The sequence below is a fragment of the Salvelinus namaycush genome, chromosome 40 (assembly GCF_016432855.1).
Source record: "Salvelinus namaycush isolate Seneca chromosome 40, SaNama_1.0, whole genome shotgun sequence".
Classification (NCBI taxonomy): Eukaryota; Metazoa; Chordata; class Actinopteri; order Salmoniformes; family Salmonidae; genus Salvelinus; species Salvelinus namaycush.
The window spans coordinates 6,474,883-6,500,559 of record NC_052346.1 but is presented as its reverse complement, the minus strand read 5'-3'; the positions used below and the strand labels follow the sequence as shown (position 1 = coordinate 6,500,559).

Below are 25,677 nucleotides of genomic sequence, written 5' to 3'. Positions count from 1 at the left end.
CTTATCAGGTGGAGCAAACGTACAGAAAATCTTTGGCTGACACTTAAACAAATAACCCCCTTTCTACTCAAAATTAAAATAAGATTCTAGAACAATAAATAAATTATTTTCTGTTATTTTGGAGAAAAAGGTGCAAAAATGTCTAGCTATCAAATAGCAAACCAACAAAACTAAACTCACTCCACATAATGCCATACTTTCAATTCATATGAAGCTACTAGGCTTAAATCAAAAGACCAGAGGTCTTAAACCATAGATAGCCTGGTCCCAGATCTGTCTAGCCTGTATAGCCAACTGTATAGCCAGTGCCATATACAGCGCAACCAGGCTACCTAGATCTGTGAACATGTGGAATAGTTTATGTAACACATTCTGCCTCATAAGTAGTCAAACTTAAGCCTAACTGTGTGGACTTTACCAATTTCCTTCAAAAGCTGTGCCAGTGAGTCACTTGATTTCACTTCAGATTAAATAGTATTTACACTGAATCCATCTACCTCTGATATTATATTCATTTCAGGGATATACACACGTTACACAACGTGTACATTTATCTTATGCATACGTTCAGGTTGTACATAAAGAGAAATGTTTTGTGCACTTAAATGTAGAAAATACATTCCACATAGTGCTGACACACACCGAGGGAGAGTTGCGCAGTGAGCAGTACGACATAAAAAAGCGACGCGAAAGGAAACAAACAAAAAAAACAAAAAACATCCGGGGAAAAGTCAAAGGTCAATATTTTTTTTTTTTAAACGCTAGAAATACAATACTTTTATACAAAATCAACAATACAGTATTATCAACAGTATACGTGACCTACCACTGACGTGACAAATGGACCACACACTTACAGTAAGTCTTCCAGATAGTTAAAGGGGCCATAGAAATAGAATGACTGGAAAGGACCAAGCCTCAGATCACGTATATATAATTTCAATGGGAATGTCCGTTCTAGTTATTTTATTTCTATGGATAGATAAGAGTCTTAGTTGGCTCATAGTAGGCCGTCAATGTTCTTCTCTGATATCTCCTTCTCTTTGTCCTCAGTGGCGCCCCCCGGTGGACTGTACTTGTTGTTGTAGTCCTGGAGCATGGTCACAACGTCGTGGTGTCCAAAGTGCACTGCCTCTTCCATCGGTGTGTTACCCCACCTTGATGGAACAGACGAGAGACATTGTAAACACTGCTCTTAAATTGACACGTTTTACATTCGCTAAGTTTCCATCCAATTGGCGACAGATTTTCACGCGAATATTCTCAAATCTGCATAAATAAAAATGTGTGCGTTTTTCCCACCTGAGATGTTTCCATGAAATGGACTTGTTGCAGATAAAAGGCTGTGCATGATGACATAGTGGACATAAAAATAACTTTTGTTAAATTCCCATGTACCGAATAAAAAATACAAATTCAGTTTGTCACATGCGCTGAATACTACAGGTGTAGACTTTACAGTGAAATGCTTACTTACAAGCCCTTAACCAACAATGCAGTTAAGAAAAATACAAAAAAATAATAATAATAAGGTAATTGAGGTAATATATACACAGTCGTGGACAAAAGTTTTGAGAATGACACATATATACACTGCTCAAAAAAATAAAGGGAACACTTAAACAACACAATGTAACTCCAAGTCAATCACACTTCTGTGAAATCAAACTGTCCACTTAGGAAGCGACACTGATTGACAATACATTTCACATGCTGTTGTACAAATGGAATAGACAAAAGGTGGAAATTATAGGCAATTAGCAAACCCAGCAGCAGGACCGCTACCTCCGCCTTTGTGCAAGGAGGTGCACTGCCAGAGCCCTGCAAAATGACCTCCAGCAGGCCACAAATGTGCATGTGTCTGCTCAAACGGTCAGAAACAGACTCCATGAGGGTGGTATGAGGGCCCGACGTCCACAGGTGGGGGTTGTGCTTACAGCCCAGCACCGTGCAGGACGTTTGGCATTTGCCAGAGAACACCAAGATTGGCAAATTCGCCACTGGCGCCCTGCGCTCTTCACAGATGAAAGCAGGTTCACACTGAGCACATGAGCACATGTGACAGACGTGACAGAGTCTGGAAACGACGTGGAGAACGTTCTGCTGCCTGCAACATCCTCCAGCATGACCGGTTTGGCGGTGGGTCAGTCATGGTGTGGGGTGGCATTTCTTTGGGGGGCCGCACAGCCCTCCATGTGCTCGCCAGAGGTAGCCTGACTGCCATTAGGTACCGAGATGAGATCCTCAGACCCCTTGAGACCATATGCTGACACATGCACATTTGTGGCCTGCTGGAGGTCATTTTGCAGGGCTCTGGCAGTGCACCTCCTTGCACAAAGGCGGAGGTAGCGGTCCTGCTGCTGGGTTGTTGCCCTCCTACGGCCTCATCCACGTCTCCTGATGTACTGGCCTGTCTCCTGGTAGTGCCTCCATGCTCTGGACACTACGCTGACAGACACAGCAAACCTTTTTGCCACAGCTCGCATTGATGTGCCATCCTGGATGAACTGCACTACCTGAGCCACTTGTGTGGGTTGTAGACTCCGTCTCATGCTACCACTAGAGTGAGAGCACCGCCAGCATTCAAAAGTGACCAAAACATCAGCCAGGAAGCATAGGAACTGAGAAGTGGTCTGTGGTCACCACCTGCAGAATCACTCCTTTTTTGGGGGTGTCTTACTAATTGCCTATAATTTCCACCTTTTGTCTATTCCATTTGCACAACAGCATGTGAAATGTATTGTCAATCAGTGTTGCTTCCTAAGTGGACAGTTTGATTTCATAGAAGTGTGATTGACTTGGAGTTACATTGTGTTGTTTAAGTGTTCCCTTTATTTTTTTGAGCAGTGTATTTTCACAAAGTCTGCTGCCTCAGTTTGTATGATGCTGCCTCAATTTGCATATACTCCAGAATGTTATGAAGAGTGATCAGATGAATTGCAAAGTCCCTCTTTGCCATGCAAATTAACTGAATCCACAAAAAACATTTCCACTGCATTTCAGCCCTGCCATAACAGGACCAGCTGACATCATGTCAGTGATTCTCTCTTTAACACAGGTGTGAGTGTTGACGAGGACAAGACTGGAGATCACTCTGTCATGCTGATTGAGTTTGAATAACAGACTGGAAGCTTCAAAAGGAGGGTGGTGCCTGTAATCATTGTTCTTCCTCTGTCAACCATGGTTACCTGCAAGGAAACACGTGCCGTCATCATTGCTTTGCACAAAAATGACTTCACAGGCAAGGATATTGCTGCCAGTAAGATAGCACCTAAATCAATCATTTATCAGATCATCAAGGAGAGCGGTTCAATTGTTGTCAAGAAGGCTTCAGGGCGCCCAAGAAAGTCCAGCAAGCGCCAGGACGTCTCCTAAAGTTGATTCAGCTGCGGGATCGGGCACCACCAGTACAGATCTTGCTCTGGAATGGCAGCAGGCAGGTGTGAGTGCATCTGCACGCACAGTGAGGCAAAGACTTTTGGAGGATGGCCTGGTGTCAAGAAGGGCAGCAAAGAAGCCACTTCTCTCCAGGAAAAACATCAGGGACAGACTGATATTCTGCAAAAGGTACAGGGATTGGACTGCTGAGGACTGGGGTAAAGTCATTTTCTCTGATGAATCCCCTTTCCGATTGTTTGGGGCATCTGGAAAAAAGCTTGTCCGGAGAAGACAAGGTGAGCGCTACCATCAGTCCGGTGTCATGCCAACAGTAAAGCATCCTGAGACCATTCATGTGTGGGGTTGCTTCTCAGCCAAGGGAGTGGGCTCACTCACAATTTTGCCTAAGAACACAGCCATGAATAAAGAATGGTACCAACACATCCTCCGAAAGCAACTTCTCCCAACAATCAAGGAACAGTTTGGTGATGAACAACACCTTTTCCAGCATGATGGAGCACCTTGCCATAAGGCAAAAGTAATAACTAAGTGGCTCGGGGAACAAAACATCGATATTTTGGGTCCATGGCCAGGAAACTCCCCAGACCTTAATCCCATTGAGAACTTGTGGTCAATCCTCAAGAGGTGGATGGACAAACAAAAACCCACAAATTCTGACAAACTCCAAGCATTGATTATGCAAGAATGGGCTGCCATCAGTCAGGATGTGGCCCAGATGTTAATTGACAGCATGCCAGGGCGGATTGCAGAGGTCTTGAAAAAGAAGGGTCAATACTGCAAATATTGACTCTTTGCATCAACTTCATGTAATTGTCAATAAAAGCCTTTGACACTTATGAAATGCTTGTAATTATACTTCAGTATTCCATAGTTACATCTGACAAAAATATGTAAAGACACTGAGGCAGCAGACTTTGGAAATTAATTTGTGTCATTCTCAAAACTTTTGGCCACGACTACATGTACAGTTGAAGTCGGAAGTGTACATACACCTTAGCCAAATACATTTAAACTCAGTTTCACAATTCCTGACATTTAATCCTTGCAAAAATTCCCTGTCTTAGGTCAGTTAGGATCACCACTTTATTTTAAGAATGTGAAATGTCAGAATAATAGTAGAGAATCATTTTTCCAGCTTTTATTTCTTTCATCACATTCCCAGTGGTTCAGAAGTTTACATACACTCAATTAGTATTTGGTAGCATTGCCTTTAAATTGTTTAACTTGGGTCAAACGTTTCAGGTAGAATTTCAAAAGCTTCCCACAATAAGTTGGCTGAATTTTGGCCCATTCTTCCTGACAGAGTTGGTGCAACTGAGTCAGGTTTGTAGGCCTCCTTGCTCGCACATACTTTTTCAGTTCTGCCCACAAATTTGCTATAGGATTGAGGTCAGGGCTTTGTGATGGCCACTCCAATACCTTGACTTTGTTGTCCTTAAGCCATTTTGCCACAACTTTGGAAGTATGCTTGGGGTCATCGTCCATTTGGAAGACCCATTTGCGACCAAGCTTAAACTTCCTGACTGATGTCTTGAGATGTTGCTTCAATATATCCACATAATTTTCCTTCCTCATGATGCCATCTTTTATGTGAAGTGCACAAGTCCCTCCTGCAGCAACGCACCCCACAACATGATGCTGCCACCCTGTGCTTCACGGTTGGGATGGTGTTCTTCGGCTTGCAAGTCTCCCCCTTTTCCCTCCAGACTTAAGGATGGTCATTATGGCCAAACAGTTCTATTTTTGTTTCAAGAGACCAGACGACATTTCTCCAAAAAGTACGATCTTTGTCCCCATGTGCAGTTGCAAACCATAGTCTGGCTTTTTTTATGGCGGTTTTGGAGCAGTGGCTTCTTCCTTGCTGAGCGGCCTTTCAGGTTATGTCGTTATAGGACTCGTTTTACTGAGGATATAGATACTTTTGTACCCGTTTCCTCCTGCATCTTCATAAGGTCCTTTGCTGTTATTCTGGGATTGATTTGCACTTTTTGCACCAAAGTACACTCATCTCTAGGAGACAGAACGCGTCTCCTTCCTGAGCGGTGTGACGGCTGTGTGGTCCCATGGTGTTTATACTTACGTACTATTGTTTGTACAGATGAATGTGGTACCTTCAGGCGTTTGGAAATTGCTCCCAAGGATGAACCAGACTTGTGGAGGTGTACAATTCTTTTCCCGTGAGGTCTTGGCTGATTTCTTTTGATTTTCCGATGATGTCAAGCAACGAGGCACTGAGTTTGAAGGTAGGCCTTGAAATACATCCACAGGTACACCTCCAATTAACTCAAATGATGTCAATTAGCCTATCAGAAGCTTCTAAATCCATGACATCATTTTCTGGAATTTTCCAAGCTGTTTAAAGGCACAGTCAACTTAGTGTATGTAAACTTCTGACCCACTAGAATTGTGATACAGTGAATTATAAGTGAAATAATCTGTCTGTAAACAATTATTGGAAAAATTATCTGTGTCATGCACAAAGTAGATGTCCTAAACGTCTTGCCAAAACTATTGTTTGTTAACAAGAAATTTGTGGAGTGGTTGAAAAACAAGTTAATGACTCCAACCTAAGTGTATGTAAACTTCCGACTTCAACTGTAGGTTAAGCTCATCACCATGCACTTTTACCACCCTGTGAACTTATTTCACCTGCAGCCTAATAAACTGCATGCTTTCCCAAGTTGTGGTGGGAGGACCACACAACATATCATTGTGCGACTCCAAGTTTACTTTGATATGATGGTTATTTGCGCATGTAGTGCTTCCATCACCATTTCTTGCATAATACATTTTACAGACAAAAATATCCTATCATGTCTAGCGTATTTGGTTTTTCGAAATATGGAAAGTTCACTGACAAATTTGCTGTTTTCATTCGGCCTGTCGTGACATTTCTTATCCAACATGTACTTTACTCTCATAAAAAAGTGGGATGGAAAACTGGTTAGACAGACAGACACTGGGTGAACATACGTCTTCTTGTCCATTGGAGACATTGGATCTTAGCTACATTGACAGACACTGGGTATTCTTTGAGGCCATTGAATCTACGCTCACCTGTCTTTGGGAACAGGGTTGACCCTGCATGCCTCCAACAGGAACTTGACCACCTCTACATGCCCTTCTGCTGCAGCCACATGGAGGGCCGTCCTGGAGTCGTAGTCCCTCTGCTCCATGTCCATGGAAGACAGAGCAAACCTGGACACATTCCACAGAAGGACAGTGATGAGTACAGTACAGCAGCCAAAATAGCACACACACCACCTCTAGTCCCCATGTAGACACACAGGGAAACATTACAAGGTCTCTGTCTGACACAGCGACAGATTTGGAATTTACTCTCCAAAGATGTTAAAACATGACATAATTCCTTTCATAGCTTATTTTCAAGGCCTTATTGGCCAACATGGAGAGGATGCAGTGCTGTGTACCTCCTCAGTGCAGACACATCGCCAGTGTACGCAGCAAAGAGAAGATTGATGACCGACTTCACCTGAAAGACAACAGAGGGGCAGTTTGCATGTCAACCCCTTTCCTTTACCACTATCAGTATCTTCCAGTGGATGGCACTGTTGCTTTAAAAAAACACTCAGTCCAACGACAGCCTTTTCATGGGAACATGTCGACTACATGTACATGAAGGCACCTTGGTGAACGTAGGGAAGTAGAAAAAGAGAGGAGAAGGAGAGAGAGGCTCCCAGCTGAACTCGACTCACCCTCTGGTCTCCGCCTTCCCTGCGAGGATCCAGCTTCTTGACAAAGTGCTTCAGGTTGTCGTAGTTGTGGAAGTTGCAAAGGGACACCAGATCCTGGAACAGAGCAATCCCTGTCAGGCTTTCTGCTGGTTTTCTAATCAATCAGATCACTGACAGAGAGAGAACAGAGTGAAAACGGTCAGTTTCTCATACCGTGCAGAACTGGATTCCTCGTACACTGTTACCCAGCTTGTCCAGTGGCGGGGACCAGCACATGATACCCATGACGTTGGGCACCACCAGCAGGATGCCCCCTGCCACACCTGACTTAGCTGGAAGTCCAACCTGCCAGACAGCATAGAGGAAGAGTGCAGACAACAGTGTCAAAACATATCAGCAGAAATGAACAGCAGTGGATGGACAAACATCATGGAGTGGAAGATCTACTGCAGTGTAACGTGTAATGCTTAAATGGTGGTAGATTGTCGTTGTTCCCACTGTGTCTCCAAAGAACAGCAGGCCAAACAGACCGTAGGAAACCATGCTAAACTAGGGGGGGGGACTAGGAAAATTAGGGGACTAGAAATTGTCTGTTGTACATGATCCCTGTCAAATCAACAAACACAAGTATTGAGGGAAGGAACTTGGAGACTCACGTGGAAAGCGAACTGTCCCGAGAAGTCGTACATGCCGCAGGAGTGCATGAGGCTCAGGGTGTTCCGTACCGCCTCTGGGCCCAGCACGCGCTCGCCTGTGATTGGACAGAAGCCGCCATTGGCTAGGGTGGCCGCCATGACGCTAGCGCTTTCACAGGTCACCTCGATGGAGCACAGCTAGAGAAGAATAGAAAACGTTTAATATACCATCGGGAATAACAGCTGACGGAGAGAGAAAAACAAACAGGATGTTTCTCCACTAAGCCCATTGAAATGATACAGCTTCAAAAAAAAAAGCTCCCTCGATGCCCACACCAATTCACCATGTATACATACTGTCGTCACAGCCAGTGTGTCTATGTATTTGGATGACTCAACACTATACACGTCAGCTACTAAAGTGAGTGAAATCACTGCAACACTTAAGAGCTGCAGTTAGTTTCAGAATCGGTGGCAAGGAATAAGTTAGTGCTAAATATTTCAAAAACTAAAAAGCATTGTATTTGGGACAAATCATTCACTAAACCCTAAACCTCAACTAAATACTTGTAATAAATAATGTGGAAATTGAGCAGGTTGAGGTGACTAAACTGCTTGGAGTAATCCTGGATTGTAAACTGTCATGGTCAAAACATATTGATACAACAGCAGCTAAATTGGGAGAAGTCTGTCCATAATAAAGCGCTGCTCTGCCTTCTTAACACTATCAACAAGGCAGGTCCTACAGGCCCTAGTTTTGTTGCACCTAGACTACTGTTCAGTAGTGTGGTCAGGTGCCATGTGGGATTTAAGAAAATTACAATTGGCTCAGAACAGGGCAGCACGGCTGGCCTTTTAAATGTGCACAGAGAGCTAACAACAATAATATGCATGTAAATCTCTCATGGCTCAAAGTGGTGGAGAGATTGACTTCGTCATTACTTGTTTTTGTAACAAGTTGACAAGCTGAAGGCACCGAGGTGTCTGTTTAAAATACCAGCACACAGCTCGGACTCCCATGCATAGCCCACAAGACATGCCACCAGAGGTCTCTTCACAGTCCCCAAGTCTAGAGCAGACTATGGGAGGCGCACAGTACTACATAAGAGAATGACTACATGGAACCCTATTCCACATCAGGTAACTGATGCAAGCAGTAGAATCAGATTTAAAACACCTTATGGAACAGCAGGGACTGTGAAGAGACACGTGTGCTCGCACACACTATGCAATGATATGGGCAGCGACCATGTAACGCTTTTATAACATACAGAAGTGCACTGGTTATCAAGGGGCAAAGTATTGACACTTTTTTTTAAATTGAGAGACGAGCTTAAAGTTTTCTTTACTGACCATCATTTTCTCTTGTCTGACCACTTGCATGAGTTTGGCCAATCTGGGGGATGTTTTTTCTCGCCTGAATGATCTGAATCTAGGATTACAGGGACTCCGCAACTATATTCAATGTGCGGGACAAAATTGAGGCTATGATTAAGAAGTTGGAGCTATTCTCTGTCTGCATTAACAAGGACAACACACAAGTCTTTCCGTCATTGTATGATTTTCTGTGTGCAAATGAACGCAAGCTTACGGACAATGTCAAATGAGATATAGCGAAGCACCTGAGTGAGTTGGGTGTGCAATTACGCAGGTACTTTCCCGAAACAGATGACCCTGCCTCCAGTCCACGTACCGATATCTGAACAAGAGAGCCTCATCGAAATTGCAAGAAGCGGTTCTGTGAAAATTGAATTTAAATCAGGAGCCACTGCCAGATTTCTGGATTGGGCTCCACTCAGAGTATCCTGCCTTGGCAAATGTGAGAGTGGATTCTCGGCCCTCACTAGCATGAAAACTAAATACAGGCACAGACTGTGTGTGGAAAATGATTGACGACTGAGACTCTCCAATACAACCCAACATTGTAGTTATGTGCATCCTTTCAAGCACACCCTTCTCATTAACCTGTGGTGAGTTATTCACAATTTTCAATGAACAAATAAGGTTTTATATGTAAGATGGTTAAATAAAGAGCAAAATAATTGATTATTATTTGTGCCCTGGTCCTATAAGAGCTCTTTGCCACTTCCCACGAGCCGGGTTGTGACAAAAACTCACACTCATTCTTATGTTTAATAAATGTATCGTATAGTGTGTGTGTGGCAGGCAGGCTTACAATGATGGCAAAAAACAACATTTGAGAGTGCGCTGACCCTGGTGCTAGAGGGGGTACGCAGCTGGAGGTTGAATGTTTGAAGGGGTACGGGACTATAAAAGTTTGGGAACCACTGCCTTAATGTGTTTGGACCCCAGGAGGAGTAGCTGCTGCCAAATACAAATACTCACCTGGAAGTAGAGGTCTAAAATGGAGGTCATGTCTGTCCCCTCTGGAAAGCACTAGAAAGAAACAGTGGTTTGATTTGACAGTCAGACAACGCCTTGTAAATGCCTATTTAAAAATGTCAAAGTGATGTAGAAAAGGTACACTTGATTGATGTAAAATGTGTGTGCTTGTTTCAGCTGTCACCAACCTTCTTTTCCTTCAGGTAGTAGCCGATAGCAAAGTTACGATCTCCAGACTCCCTCTCTGACTGGAATCTGGGTGCAGAGAGAGCAGGGACATTCTGAGTCCTGTTTCAACTAAGTAAAATTCCAATTTGGAAAAACCAGTAAAGCTTTTTGTGTTGTAGACATAGCCGCAGGAAGTGGATTAGGGGCGGGAAAAAAATGGCGGCTATATCGGTCTGCTAATACAGGACTAGTAAAGGCCCAGTGCAATTTTGTGAACTGTATAATAATTATTTTTATTTATTTTTTTAAACATCTATTTTTATATTCTGTTTTTTTAGGTGGTGCTGCAGCACCCTCAAGCACCCCTACCTCCCGCGGCTATGGTTTTTGATGTTGTTGAGATCAAGATTTATCTCTATGGTTGTTGTTTTCGTGGTGTTATTCTAAAGCAGAATAAAGTACTGATTTGAAACTGATTATCATACTAAAAATGCCAGTGATGAAAACAACACCGATGAATACTAAGGCATGGCACCTGGCCAATGGTGGTGAGCCAAGGTGCTGAACCAAACCACAACCCCAGTTCTTCCTCTTGAGAACTCACGTGGCATTGCTGAAACCCACATACTCGTTTCCTGCCAGCTTGTTCATGAAGTTCATGACCTGCAATACAAAGTCCAAAAGGTCACAAAGTACACCCATCATTACAAAGATAATCCCAAATATTCAGCGCAGCGTAGGGCTAAACATAAAAGAACTGGGTAGCGTTACTTACATAATCAAATTTCTCAGCATTGCTTGCCCCTTGCTAAAAGAGAAACAGAAGATCACATCAGTATGAATGACTACATACTGTATATCAAATTAGATATACAGGAAATTGTATATTGCCTAGCTAATGGGACTACCTTATGACAAATTCAATTCCAAATTACCAATATCATTACAAAATCTAGCAATAATCATTACAAAAAAAGTATGTGCCCTAAAGAAATAAGTTTAGTCCTAATATTACGAATATTTAGGATTACTGGGCAACTAAGCTAATTGGAGATGAAATGAATCACTAATCAAAGAGTCACGGATTTTCAAATTAGAAAATAATCTACCAAAAGACAATCAGCAAAACAATGTGTAGGCCATTCTACCAGACTGAGATAAAACACACCACAGGTAAATGCAATTCCTTATATCTGCATTTCTGCATAGACAGGTATATGTGAACTTAATCTGTAGTCGTGTTAGTAGCCTTTGTACTGTAGGGGTCTGAGTGTCTGTTGAAAGTTAGTGATGTATGCTAGTGACTGTGTGTTGTAGAAGGTTATGGATCTATATGTGCAGATTAATTAGTGAAGTCCTCACTTAATATTGTAGAACACAATGACTTCTGGGATATGTAGTGTGAGCTGAGGAGAGGAGGTACTACAGAAACGAAACATTACATTTAACTCTAATAATACAAATAGTGCAACAAAAAAGTTAAATACATTTAAAAAATAACACAACTAATCAATAATCTAAAAACAATGGTATGTTTGTACTATCATGATTTTGAAAAACATTTTTTTTGCCTTTGTTTATTTTGTAAACCGTTTGTAAAATCCAGGTGACAAATAGCAACTACTACAACTGTAGCATATTATAACAAATCCAGATGTTGTTCAATGGGGAGAATAATTTAAGTAAAAAAATTACCAACGTCATTGACCTGTGGCAGTGGTCATAATTTCCCACAGATCTTAATGCTGTAAAATATGCAACAACAAATAAACCACAAACGAGGCTTCAAAAATACATTACAACGTTCCCATAGTTTAGTCCCAGATTTACCATACGGGAACCACATTTTGAGAGACAGATCTGGTCTATATTACTGAATACATTAGATTAGAATTAGAATGTGGGGGCATCCAATCAGTGGATTGATTATTGAGCCCACCATTAGCAACCTTTACAGTGATTGGTTTAAGGTTATAATGAAGATTTAAGCAGAAAGATACCACATCATTACCCTGTCAAGTCAAAAGGCTGCCATCCAAATAACCAAATTACTGATAGGCTACACATGTAGGATCTTCATTTTATCACTCACTGCAGGAAAAATGCAAACTTGTAATGTATTAAACGTTTAAAAAGGCTTCTAAAGTTTATAATTTCCACTTTAAAATGTCAAGACTTGATTTGCCATAACGAAAAATATATCAACCCCTACAAAAAATGTAAATTAATTATAATTCACATAATAATTCACATTTCCTATTGCTGCAGGATTATTTTCCTGCTGTAGCAAACTGGATCAAATTAAGATCCTACATCTGTATATCACTAGGTGTAATATTTTGTGTACTGTACTATGTACCATAGAGTACATAGTGTACAGTATGATACAAGTCCCAAAAACATAAGTTTGTTAACATTAATTACTATATAGTTGTTACTCCTTATAGGTGTTATTCCTATAAACTCTTAGACAGGATAATCATACGGCACCTTTCCATCAGAGTTCAACCCCAAATCAAACCAGACAGGAAAACTCAAGGCGTCATTCAGTAACTTGGCTTGGTTGTGGTTGAGATTGATGAGTAGCCAGGCCTCATCTATCTGGGTCCATATGCCATGTTACGTTGAAATATGGATTAAAGTGCTAGTCTTGTTTTGAAGGTGATAATGTAGTGCCTACACTGTCTTCATTCTAAGACAGACAGTTGTAGATATGGGCTTTGGCTACATACAGGAAGAGAAAAGGTATCTGCAGTAGGTTGCAGCCACTAATTATTGGAGATGAAACCTCATTTCTGCAGAGAAAGAAGTATTACTTCTCTGAATACATTGAAGGTGACAGAGTTTGTATCGTTAGCTTAGCTTACGGTATGTGATTGTTGAAAGCTTAGTATGAAACAAGCGTAGTTCCTCACGTTGATATGATAAATGGGCTGGTGGTGGGTTATGTAGTGACAACACTACAGAAGACTTATGCACACAACATACATGTATGTGTCCCCTCTTGGTTCTAGTCTTCAGCGAGGCACCTACAACGCATTGGAGGTGAATGTGTTTTACCCTACAATATCGCACAATAAACACACAGAGAATTCATCACAGTTTCAGCAGCAGAGGGTGCACTGCTCCCATATAGTAAGCTATTTCTAACATCACTTCCTGACTAATAGCCAATAGCAAAGATGTTCTACTCCTCTCACTGCTCTCATACAGTAACCTATTTATTTTTTGTTTCTTTTACCCCTTTTTCTCCCCAATTTTGAGGTATCCAATTGGTAGTTACAGTCTTGTCTCATCACTGCAACTCCCTTATGGACTCGGGAGAGGCGAAGGTCGAGAGCCGTGCGTCCTCCGAAACATAACCGCACTGCTTCTTGACACAATGCCCACTTAACCCGGGAGCCAGCCGCACCAATGTGTCGGAGGAAACACCGTGCACCTGGTGACCATGTCAGCATGCACTGCGCCCGGACCGCCACAGGAGTCGCTAGTGCACGATGGGACAAGGACATCCCTGCCGGCCAAACCCTCCCCTAACCCAGACGACGCCGGGCCAATTGTGCGCCGCCCCATGGGTCTCCCGGTCGCGACAGAGCCTGGACTCTAACCCAGAATCTCTAGTGGCACAGCTAGCACTGCGATGCAGTGCCTTAGACCACTGCACCACTCGGGAGGCCCAGTAAGCCATTTCCTGACTATTAGCCAATAGCAAAGATGTTCTACTCCTCTCAGCCAATAGCCAGCCCGGTTGGCTTTGCCTCTACCTGGTCAAAGACATAAGATTTAAGCAGGTGACGGATGCACAGAAACACACCCACATATTGATCTTTCATTCATATACCAAAGCAGTTTTACCCATGATTAAATGTATTTCTTGATCTATATGGCTGGGCTGGTTAGACCAATCTGAGAACCGTTGCCTGATACGCTAGCGCTGTCTCACACAAACTCAGCCTTGTGTGTACTGCATGGGCTATGTGCATAACTGAGAGGCAGGCAGCTCACTGATGCCTTCACCAAACAAATCCCCTTTCAGCGGGATGATCTATAGTCTTAATCTCTCCATATACAGTACAAACCTGTAATCTGGCTAAAGCAATGAAGTCCCCCCCTGTTATTTCATTGATTTAAAATGTAATTCAATGCAACTTTGTCACTCCAGAGGTAACGAGGTACGTACAGAATTGACCTAATGTTTTATGTAGCCTACTATTGGTACAACTACACACTGTACTGAACAAAGGCATGGTTCGACATGCCCCCCCCCCAAAAAAAACATACATTATTATCTGAAATTCAAATGTTATTTACCTTTAGGAGGGACGTGCACACAATAGCACCGGCGTTAACCATAGGGTTATGTGGTTTATCTGTGGAAATCAGTGTATATTACATTACAACATATTTACAAATGCAGTGGACAGAGTACACGTTCATACACAGCAAGGTTACAGTTCCTGCACAATCACCACACATTACGTAACACATTCAATGTTAGAAGCAAATATGCCCAAAGATCATGTAACATTGAACTTGAAGTGAGGAAATTAGCAGAATAACAAATCAGATGGATAATGAATGAATGCTGATGGCACCACAGCTGCCTTTGTAGTCTAGAGACCAGACTAGTGATATTGAAGGTACATAGCCACGCACTCACAGCTCAGTACTAGCTGTACTGTAGGTCTGTTGTGTTACGCCACTTCCCCTTCCCTTCCCCTAAACCCTTTAATCTTCTTATGCAATCACACAAAAGAAAAAACAACAACATTCCTACCACTGCTAGCAGGTTGCCTAAACTGATTAGATAACACGGCCAACAACCAAAACCGACCTGGGATTTACTGAAACCCTGTACTAAACCCGAGTCACAATCTACAGAGCTCAGACAGCATCCTTTACCAAACCAACACAGCAATCGGAGCAATGAGTTACAATGCCTTGATTTGATTTGAAACAGACAAGGCTTGATTTGAGAGCGCTTGACAACTGCTGCTCTCCATACAGCTGCTGTATGTGCTTCATACTTGAAGCTGACATCCACAGAAGGTGAAGCATTGACACCGTTCAAGCCAGCACAGTTGTTATTGCATTTGTTTCGTTGATGAGACGGAGGAGAGGATCCTTCAGCCTCGTGGTAAAAATAATAAATCACATTGCATACGATGTCCGAGGGAATAAAACAGTGTTCGAAGTAACTTCGTTGTAATATAGCAAAACGGACGTGGCCGTTTCGCCAAGTACCGATTCCAGCTTTAAACTAGGATCTTATCAAAGACATGATACATGAGGTTGGTGTTCTTCTCCAGGTCTACGTAGACTATTGCAGGTTGAGTAGAGCCGATGGACTGATTCTATCCGGCTGCACCAACACCTCTCATTAAGATTACATAACACTACCATGGCAACAGACTGCACCACAGGCTGGATCACCTTGCATTGAATCAAATGACAACCCACCCAGAGGGACTAGTTTCTCTCAATTAATCAACCCGGACAACTGCCTTGTCCAATGTATGTATACAAGAAATAAACTATTCAATGAAAGGACAATATCTTTTCACAGGGTATGCTAGGTTTGACGTAAAATAGGACCACCTCAGCAGCACTGTGACTAACACCTCTGTTGTCAGTTCTGCGTGTGAAATGAACAGCCACACAGCGAGCAGTGGAGCTCCAGACAGACTGGTGCTGCCTGCGACCATAGAATTACAGAATCTCATTCTGAACCTCTTGTCGGTTTTATGACACCGGCCACTCTAGTATTTTATATCTCTATTACGTGCAGCCCTCACCTTCCTCGTTGAGGAACAGTTTGTTGAAGCGCAGGCCGCTGGGCTCTTTGCCGATGAAACGGTGCACATACTCTGTCCCGTGGTCGTGCACGGCAATGGCGTACTTCAGAGGCTTTACACACGACTGCAGGCAGAACGGGACTTTGGTGTCCCCCGCTGTGTGTCTAAAGAAGGGATAGAGAGAAGGGGATGGAGAGAGAGAGAGAGAGGAAGGGATGAGTGGGGAGAGAACCAGGAGATAAAGGCAATAAGCAAAGGCAAATTTGAACAATATGAATGAATGTCTCGTTATGTAGGGTAACTAATTAGCTACTTTACAGTGTGTGACATTGTCACAATGCTGCTGTAAGCAGTTTGACAGGAACACTATACGTCAGTACAGTTAACTGTAGAAATACAAATGTAGGCTACTACATGTTTACTGCATGTTAAACATGACTATAGCTACTGTACCTTTGTCCATCCACAGTGCATATGGACACGGCCCAGAGGTCCGGGCTGAACCTTGCCAGCTGGGGAATGTAGTCAGCCACCTACACAACAAAACAGAAGGCAACATATCAACCCTTACCATTCCCCATGGGCATTTAATCAGGAAAGGATCATCACCATGCCGTCTCACTGACCCCGGGGCCTCTCCCTCACCCACCTGTCCCCCTCCCAGGTTTTTGGCATTCTCATAGAGCGCGTCGATTTCGGAGGCGAAGGACACAAAGTCGGGGATAACAAACTTCTTCCTGAAGGCCTGGGTGAGCAGCACGATGTTGCTCTGGACACACCTGGGAGAGAAAAGGCGACAGTGGTCTTTATGTTAGGTACCAGAGTCTCCTTATGACTAGTGTAACACATGGAGTCCTGTGTGCTTCCGTTGGTAGAGCATGGCACTTGCAATGCCAGGGTCATGGGTTCAATAACATCCATAAGAAACTCTATGCATGCAAGTCTGCTAAATGGGAATATATTACTACATTGTTATTGTACACATGATACAAGGGATAGATAACTGTGAGGAATTAGCTCATAGATTTGTATAAGATGTTATATGAAATCAGATATCTATTTAACCTGTCCTATCCCTGCTACTGTATGAAATCAGATATCTATTTACCCTGTCCTATCCCTGCTACTGTATAAAATCAGATATCTATTTACCCTGTCCTATCCCTGCTACTGTATGAAATCAGATATCTATTTACCCTGTCCTATCCCTGCTACTGTATGAAATCAGATATCTATTTACCCTGTCCTATCCCTGCTACTGTATGAAATCAGATATCTATTTACCCTGTCCTATCCCTGCTACTGTATAAAATCAGATATCTATTTACCCTGTCCTATCCCTGCTACTGTATGAAATCAGATATCTATTTACCCTGTCCTATCCCTGCTACTGTATAAAATCAGATATCTATTTACACTGTCCTATCCCTGCTACTGTATGCGCCCACTGGTGTGTTTACAGTATAGGCTTCTCTTGCCTATAAATAGTTGCCTCCCAGATGGCTTCCAGTCAAAGCTAGTGCAGCTCCTCCTAGCATGTTTGTGTAGCTCCTAGTGTGTTGTCTTATGATCTGTATCCTGCAGGGTGGCTTGCCTACAGAGTGGTTTCTCAAGCGGTCACTGGGCTAGGTGTGCTATGTCACATGGTATGTCCTAGGGTTGTAAACAGGAACAATCTTTTTAAAGCAAATATCAGCTGATCTGGAAAGGACAGTTCTTGTGATCGTAGAGATGAGTCTCTTGACAAAAATCGGCATTTACTATTTTTGTAAAAAGGATATGTTTAAATGAATGGGATTGATATGACCTTGACAATCTGAAAGGACTAGACTATAACGTGCTTCCTTATAAAAGCCTGAAATATTATGAATAATTAATTACTTGAAATGCATTGAGCAAATACTTCTAAGGAACCTGAATAAGTTATGGCCTACATGAACTGTGTTCAAATAAAGGAGGCACAAAAATGACTAAATGATGACCGGTGCTTGACATCTCAAATGACCACTAAAGCCTTCTATTCTAGGTCTAGTGTCTATAGTGTTCTGGAACTAGAACTAACTTGTTATAGAACCCAGCTCTAGTGTCTTACTTCTTGAAGAAGTCTTGATAAACAGTACTTCTAGCGTCTGTTCTACATCCCAGTTCGAGACTGTCTTACTTCTTGAAGAGGTGTCGGTCCAGGTTTCCGTCTGACGTGGTCTTCATGATGACTTTCAGGTTCTCCATACATTCCTTCAGCCGGGGGTCTCCGGTCCGAAGCCCTGTGGCTTTCAGCGCCTGCAGAAAGCATGGCTCGTGTCAGGGGGCTGACGATTATCATGTTAATTACATGTTTACAACACATTTATTATGTTTGTCATGCTTATAACAAGGTTATAACTTGAATGGTATAGTACGCTTTTTTCTAGAGGGATCCAATGTAAAATGTCAAGACTAATAAGGCCTATTGAATAAACTGCTCTTCCATGCCAGATAGAGGGAGATCAACATTTCACCATAGAAATAGAATGAATTCTAATCTAACAAGAATCTAATTCTATAAATGTCACCCCAAGCAAGGGGCCATACATGAGTGAGCTATTGCTTCCTGGTACAGCCAGAGTAGTAACAAGCCTTATATTCAGATATACAGTATAAGGCTGTGGCAGTAATCATGACACAGCAGGCACCATTGCTATACTACCATCCAGCTGGCCCAACCATGTGGCTGCCTGGTTGGCTCTTGCCTGACACTCACTGTGGTGAATTTGTGAGCCGGGATTTTTTCAGCGCCCCCGGCAATGGTGTAGAAGAGCAAATCCTCCAGACTGGGCAGGATGCCTGCCTTCCTTCTCCTGGGACACACACAGACACACAGAGTAAGGAACAGCCAGGGTTCTCTAAAGGCAATGGGGAACTGCAGCAGGGGGCCGGGATTAAATAGCTATAATACTGTAGAGGAGAGGTGGTGAGTATTTCACGTTACAGCCCCAGCTTTAAGGAAAGGGTTTGAACACTGCTTCCAAATCACCAGTCAGATAGTTCAAGGAGAGTTTGGAGAATTTTTATAGACAATATCTTGTTGGCATGGCTCTTCAATCAGAAATAAGGTAGACTTTGTTGGTTTTATGTCCATTTAAATACATGCATATCAGTTACAAATTATAGCGTCAAGTTTTAACTAATGCCCGGGGGCTTGAAGTGAGTCATTGGCCTATTTACAGACTGGTATTATGCATAGCAGCTCCAAATCCGTTCCACTCACTCTGGGAGAGGAGAGTTAGTACAGTAATGTTAGAGGTAGATAGATGGGAGGAATACTGTAGTTAGGCCTAAATGAGGAGTATGTATTACATCAGGATTCACCATACACCAAATAGGATCTCTGAGGGAGGAGGGTGGGAGCTCAGGCTGTGTCAGTCCCGCAATGCATCATGGGACAGACAGGCAATATAGCTATAGTAACCCAGCTCCGTAGCCTGCCCTAGCGATTAAGACGACGTCACAATGTTTAAAAACTGATTGATGAGGGGATTTGACCCTCTACATCTTCTGCTACCCAGGAATGACTCAGACTCCGGACACTGCGTATCTTTCAGTTTGTTGTTGTTTAAGCCGTATCCGTTTGTTTTGAGACCTACTCTTGAATGATTATGATCCTTTATCATTTCCATGTCAAATGTTTTGATAAGGCCTATTTGATTGGTCCATTTCTGGAGTCATTTCTGGATTGCTGATGCCTGCCGGAGAGGAACGCGAGAACAAACAGTCGGTGGGACGGCTGGGGAAGTCAAGCGCAGTAGAGGCTGAGGACATTTGGAGGTAGAGCATTGAAGAGAGAGCACTCAGCAGCATCAAGGCTTAGCCTGGAAAAACTACAGTACATCTACACGAGAACGAATATATAAATTGAGACATATACTTACACACCAAGGCAAAGCAAGCGGATCAAACGAAAAAAGGAGAGAAAATATGCAGAGTAAGTGAGTGGCATTAGAACAAACTCAGTGACATAGTGCATCATCATCATCATCATCATCATCAAGCAGATAGACCTACTGACAAGACACACAGATTCATGGATTAACAAACACATTCAATATTTAGGACGCTTCCAACACTCCACAACAACAGTGAAAACCATGGCATGGCAGAACCTGAAGAAAAATCATTATTCCCTTCCACCAAAGCACACTGTAAAACAAAACATCACCCTCTCTGCTTTGTGTCTCCAAGCCCTTGCCCTCCCCCCAGGATAATAGGAAGTCCAAACAGACAGGCTATTAGCAGGTGTGAAGCATCTGGACTGGTGCTGATGATGCTCCGGTAATTAATTCATTCTCACCCAGCCTTAGCTGGCCTTCCTTCCTCCCTCCCTCCCCTCTCTTCCACTGCCTCGATCTGTATCTCCATGCAGCTTCGTGAGGTCAACTGTGTGCAGCACGTAGAGTGCCTCATCAGAAGGCCTGCACGGATCCCGCCACATAGCCTAGCCCTCGGCCTCCAACAGCACACTGCCTGCCCCACTTTTGGGTCTCTCCTGCAAAGAGAGCTTGGTATCCCTGGCCAGAAACTAGAGGCTATGACTTGGTGTCACTGATCCTCATTAATACTTGGGGAAATCTGCCAAGCCTAGCCTACAGTCAGTGTGTCACATCTACTGTGCTATTTATACACTGGAGTTCAAGGCAGCGCGACTACTTCAACTGTGACCAAATGAAATGAACAATCTATGCAAAATAGAATTCTTTAATTAATGTGTGACAGTAATAACATGGTCATAGGCCTAAATGCTTGCAACTTCAAGGCAGAGCTCTGATGAATATGTTTGCGCCCGACACAAACATTAACCGACTTGATGGAGCCATTTTGGCTACCATTTGTATTCGATCCAATTCATCAGCCTGGTTTCACTACCTCCAACATGTCACTGGTAAATTGGCCCGAAGTGCATTGATCATCGTCTGTTGACAGGAGGGAACCGCAAAAATCAATCTGAGTCAGGGCAGAGTCTGAAGGACTCAATCTCTATTCACTCACAATATGCTGCAGCTGCACGCGCTAACACAATGCAACCCAGGGAAAACCTTTAAAGTGACCAGACTGTGCATTGGTAATTCTGCTCTAGGCACAAAGCTATAGGCCTACCTAGGCTACCTTCCAGCAGAGGACCCATTTGGACTGACTAGGCCTAATGGTTTGTGTATCTGTGATTGAACCTACCCTGACGGAGGATGTTGTTGTCATTCATGTACTACAGCTGGTTTGACAACAGCTAAAGCAAATTGGCTATGGATAAAACAAGAAGGGTGCCTGCTAAGCTGTGGGCAATGAGGCATATCATTACCAGTAGATGCATTTGTTGTCTGTGAAAAAGCAAACTGACTGGATGTGACAGAGAGAGACTATTCCTGGTCGACTCTACACCTGTCTGCAGTAAAATGCATGAGTGAACTCAGGAGTTCCTGGCCCCATTATCGTGTGACTATTTTGTTTTTCTCAGAAGAGGGACCTGTAACCCTCTGTGGGAGAATGAATCAAAATGAGCCATCAAATGTTATGTATGATTAAAAACTGGGCCTAGAGAGAACTCTCTTATCTTGTTCCCGTCTGGGGCTGCTGTATTACTGTTCGCTGTACCAGCTCTCCCAGGGTCAAAGTGTTATTGGTGACTATGACATGATGCTCAAATTAAAGCCACCAACAGGGGCAATAGTAGCAACGTCCACGTGTGCACAAGGGGATGGGCAGGATTTGGCAACAGGGAATTGTTATGTTTTTTGCAGTGAGAAATTATGCAATAAATGGGCATTACCCCAATCAGACTAGTTGGTATGGCCTAATGATTTCACATCTAAATTGGGTGTCAGATCCCTCCATTCCTAAGATCCCACCAAGCATATTAAAGCTAGGCCTTAATGCTAGGAAACTGATCCATTGTCAAAGAGATGGTGATCAGGATAATACACTGTAGCCTATGTAAAGCCACACCCATTATAATTCCAAAATGGTAGCCCCCTAGATGACATCCATCCCCATTCCAAATCCCCAATGACTGTCACACTAGATCCAAAATGCCATTCTACCCATTCTGATGCAGAAAGCACCACTCTGCCCAGTCTGCAGTGCCAGATCTGAGACTTTCTCCATGGTAATAGACTTCCAGGATTCTAAAGTGTCTGACTCCTGCAAGATTGGCTGAGAGGAGATTAGATCAAATGACTTGCTCATAATGGACATCCAATAGCCTACCCTTTACCAAGGTCTTTCTAAATAGCAAAGTGGTCCCTGCCACCATGGACAGCACTAATATTGGACAGTTGCCTTTGGCAGAGGAGGGAGGTAAACAAATAGCCTACCTTATCAGCTGGCCTAACACGACGAGAACAAACACTCACTATCTGATAAGATAATCATGATATGCCAACTCAAATGGAGACTTCCAATGTAGAGATGTGTCCGGGAAACATACAAGTTGTTGAAACACCCAACAAATTGTTATTATCATGCTATATAGCCTGCAAGAAAGTATAGAATGAGAGAGGCTGTTCAGTATTGAAGTAGAATGACACTCATAACAGAGAGAACAGATGGAGAGCTTTCTCTAGAGCAAACAATACAAACACAGCTTGATGACCGACCTCTAGGTGTCATTGATGAAAAAAATTAAAACCCCTTTCTGATATAGGCTAAGGCCTGAAGGAGCGTACCTGGCTATACAATTATTCCTGCCAGATATAGACTGTTCCATAGTCATGTTATTACAGGCTATTACTGTTATAATAATATTATAGCAGTGCTGTTTCATAGACATGATCATTTCGTAACATCCCAAATGCATAACCTTCTAAACGAAATGACTAAATGAACGTAGATCTAGGCCTATAAAGGGAGCTTGTGTGACATTCAACAACAGTTCCCTGGAAGAAGCTTTTCTGCTTGATGTATTTGATGAGGTGCGAGGCCTATGCATGCATCCTCCGAGCTGTATCAACATCAAAAGCAAAGACGCTGTATGAGGCCAGGACAGGTGTGCGGGACTGATGTAATATGGGTCTCTGGACTCTTCAGAACTGAAACTGTCAGGACACACAGGCCAGGTTAACAACATCTCGAGACAAATGAGGTCCGCATAATTTATTGAAGTTCATGAGAAATCAATCTAGCTTGCTAGACTCAGTCCGTGTGATTATTCTGGATAGAACGTTAAGAACCCCCCCCCCCCCCCCCCCCCCCGTAAATATAATTTAATAGCTTTATCAGCTGTACCGGCTAGCTAACGGTACTCACTTCTCGGCAGCTGCCTCTTTGGTGGCTGTTTCATTGCTGGTGGCGGTGACATGTTTGGTGTCCTTTGGCGGTGGCACCGAACCGTCATCGCTCTTGGTGGAGAGGTTCCGAGTTCCGTGGGCGTTGGTAGTGTATGGCGTAGCTCTCCATCCAACCGCATGCTGGAGACACTTTACTTTGGTCAAGGATCTGACATCTGCACAGGCGGTGCTAAAGCAATACGCGACTGATGGTGATGTCTTTCTGGCGATACCTGTCAAAGGGCGCTTCAGGTTAGATTGAAACAACTCCTTAAGCACTACCGAAGACCGGAAATGTAACATGTCAATCCTATCAAGCTAAATAGTGGAGGCTGTTTATAACTCAGCTAGCTAGATATTGAATAAATATGAAGCAATATCTCCCTAATGCGTTGGGTCTTAGTCGTGATGAACGGTTCAGTCAGTGAGTCACGATTCTCAAATGTGTTCTAGTGGACAAAACCTCTCATTCACGCCCAACTCGACTCCCATTGGCTCCTGCTAGCGCGTAAATCATCCTCCGATTGGCTGGTCTTGTTGGCTGTCATTCATGCTAATTTCCAGTGCATCATGGCGTCAAATGTACCGGGTGAATGTGACAAAAGATTATGAATATACATGTCCCTCCGCCGCCCTAACAATGGGAGTCGTTGTCCACAAATCGGCATGGCGGGCTGTCTAGCTCCCGCCTAACCAGATTTTCCGGAGAGTTGGTCCCCCTCTTCCTCTATGATGTGACTGACATTAGTGCTGAGCAATTTGTGCTTTTTGATGTCGCCTTTGTTTTTGATTCGATAAAAAACATTTTACATTAAATGCATTATGAAATAATGACATTGCAATGATTAGAGCTTTTAAATTGAAATTCCAAAGTAAAAAAATTCAACTTTCAAAACATTGAAAATATTCCATTGTCTCTGTCAGGTCCACATACAAAAATAGGAAATTACTTTGAAGATTCTCTGAAGCAGGACGTTCAAGGGAAAATGCAAAGTTTCAAAACACTTATAGAAACTAACCATCATCTAGTCATAACCTATCTTGAGGAGGAACAAAAACAGAGCAGAGTCGTCAGTGAAGGGAATTTGTGCTTATCTGAAAGATGTTGTGGAGGACATGAAGAAGTCTCTCACAGGGGAACTACGATTTTTGATTGAACAGTCACAAAAGGACACCTCTAATGAGATGGAAAAAGCACAGAAGGCCACAGACCTTCAACTGGAGGAGCTGGACCAAGAGGTAATGCAGTGCTTTCCCTTCTGGACAAATCCTCTGTACCTCCCTCAGGGTTTACCTCTGCCTCAGGCTCTGCCATTGAGGGAATAGGAACAGGTAGCACCACAAAAACCCCTCTGAAGATACTGTTAAACAACAGAACTCCCGTTTCCCCAAGACCCCTTGCCACGGTCATGCCTCCTCTAGAGAGCTCCCTCCCTATTAAACTACCTTTCCCCCACTTTTGGCAACCCAGGAGATGTTGATTGGCTGTTTTTCCTATCTAAGAGTAATGATTTCCTTTCTCTGGCCCATTATAGACTTGGGAGGTTCTTGCCACCCTCCGCAGTGTTCTCCATGGTATAGTAAGAGAATGGAGGGAGATCTCCCAGGTTGACATGTTCACGGGCTGAGTTAAAAAATATATATTCCTCTCAGAGGACTATGAGGATTAACTGGCGGAAAGGTTTCGTAACAGAGTCCAGGGTGAAGCGGAGCCAATACGGGACTTTGCCTTCTCCTATCGAGTTCTATGTAGGAGATGGAAGGCTGACATTACTGAGCATGAGATGGTCAAACTCATTCTTAAAAACATGGCTCCCCGCCTTGCCAGTCAACTTCGGGAACGTGTTCAGAATCTGGATGATCTGGTGTGTCTTTGGACTCAGTTTGAGAATGACTGGAAGCACCACCTCCAAACCCTGTTCCCTCATCCCGGTATCCCAACAACTCTCCTGGGGCTAAACTGTCTCAGCCGTTTGTGCCCAAGAACCAAGACAAAAGTCCAGTGATGTGCTGGAGGTGTAAAGTCCAACATCCTCCAGGTTTTTGCCCCGTCTATGGCCAGCGTCAGGATTCAAAAAAAGGTCATAAAGGACAGAAGACCGACAGTCTAGAAAGGCGTGGTGGCTTGCATACAATTGGGTCGGCTGGAGCCCGGCTTCAGACAGCTCAACTAGCGGTCTTATTCCTATTCCGCAACAACTGTTGGTTCCTCTGACTGTTAGGAACTGGAGAGGGAAGGCCATAATCGACAGAGTAGCAACTTACATCCTGATGCAGGAGCGCTGTGGCAAAACATGGCATTACCTCATGAGGAGCTTCAAACCAGGGAGGAAGGCCCATTGTACTTGGC

General features: G+C 43.3%; 1 protein-coding gene across 1 annotated transcript; it reads right to left on the bottom strand.

The window, feature by feature from the left end:
• Positions 1-318: 318 nt before the first annotated feature.
• On the bottom strand, positions 319-25,255 carry LOC120033183 (glutaminase kidney isoform, mitochondrial-like). Its single transcript, XM_038979466.1, has 18 exons — positions 25,097-25,255; positions 23,308-23,468; positions 18,776-18,872; positions 18,197-18,315; positions 16,685-16,814; positions 16,489-16,568; positions 16,036-16,199; positions 14,552-14,610; positions 11,016-11,048; positions 10,845-10,903; positions 10,261-10,327; positions 10,076-10,126; positions 7,751-7,927; positions 7,308-7,439; positions 7,116-7,208; positions 6,831-6,892; positions 6,457-6,597; positions 319-1,157 (listed from the first exon to the last, which is right to left on the bottom strand). The coding sequence occupies exons 1-18, from the start codon at positions 25,253-25,255 to the stop codon at positions 1,001-1,003; spliced, it is 1,941 nt and encodes a 646-aa protein (XP_038835394.1). The 3' UTR covers positions 319-1,000.
• Positions 25,256-25,677: the final 422 nt, after the last annotated feature.

Bases quoted from the DNA above. Each gene is read 5' to 3' on its own strand.
- LOC120033183 (XM_038979466.1), bottom strand. From the start codon at position 25,255: ATGAGGGAACAGGGTTTGGAGGTGGTGCTTCCAGTCATTCTCAAACTG. The intron at 16,200-16,488 runs GTACAGTAGCTA...TCCCTTCTTTAG, and splicing joins TGCACTGTGGATGGACAAAG to ACACACAGCGGGGGACACCA. The intron at 7,928-10,075 runs GTGAGTATTTGT...ATTCTTCTCTAG, and splicing joins TTTTAGACCTCTACTTCCAG to CTGTGCTCCATCGAGGTGAC.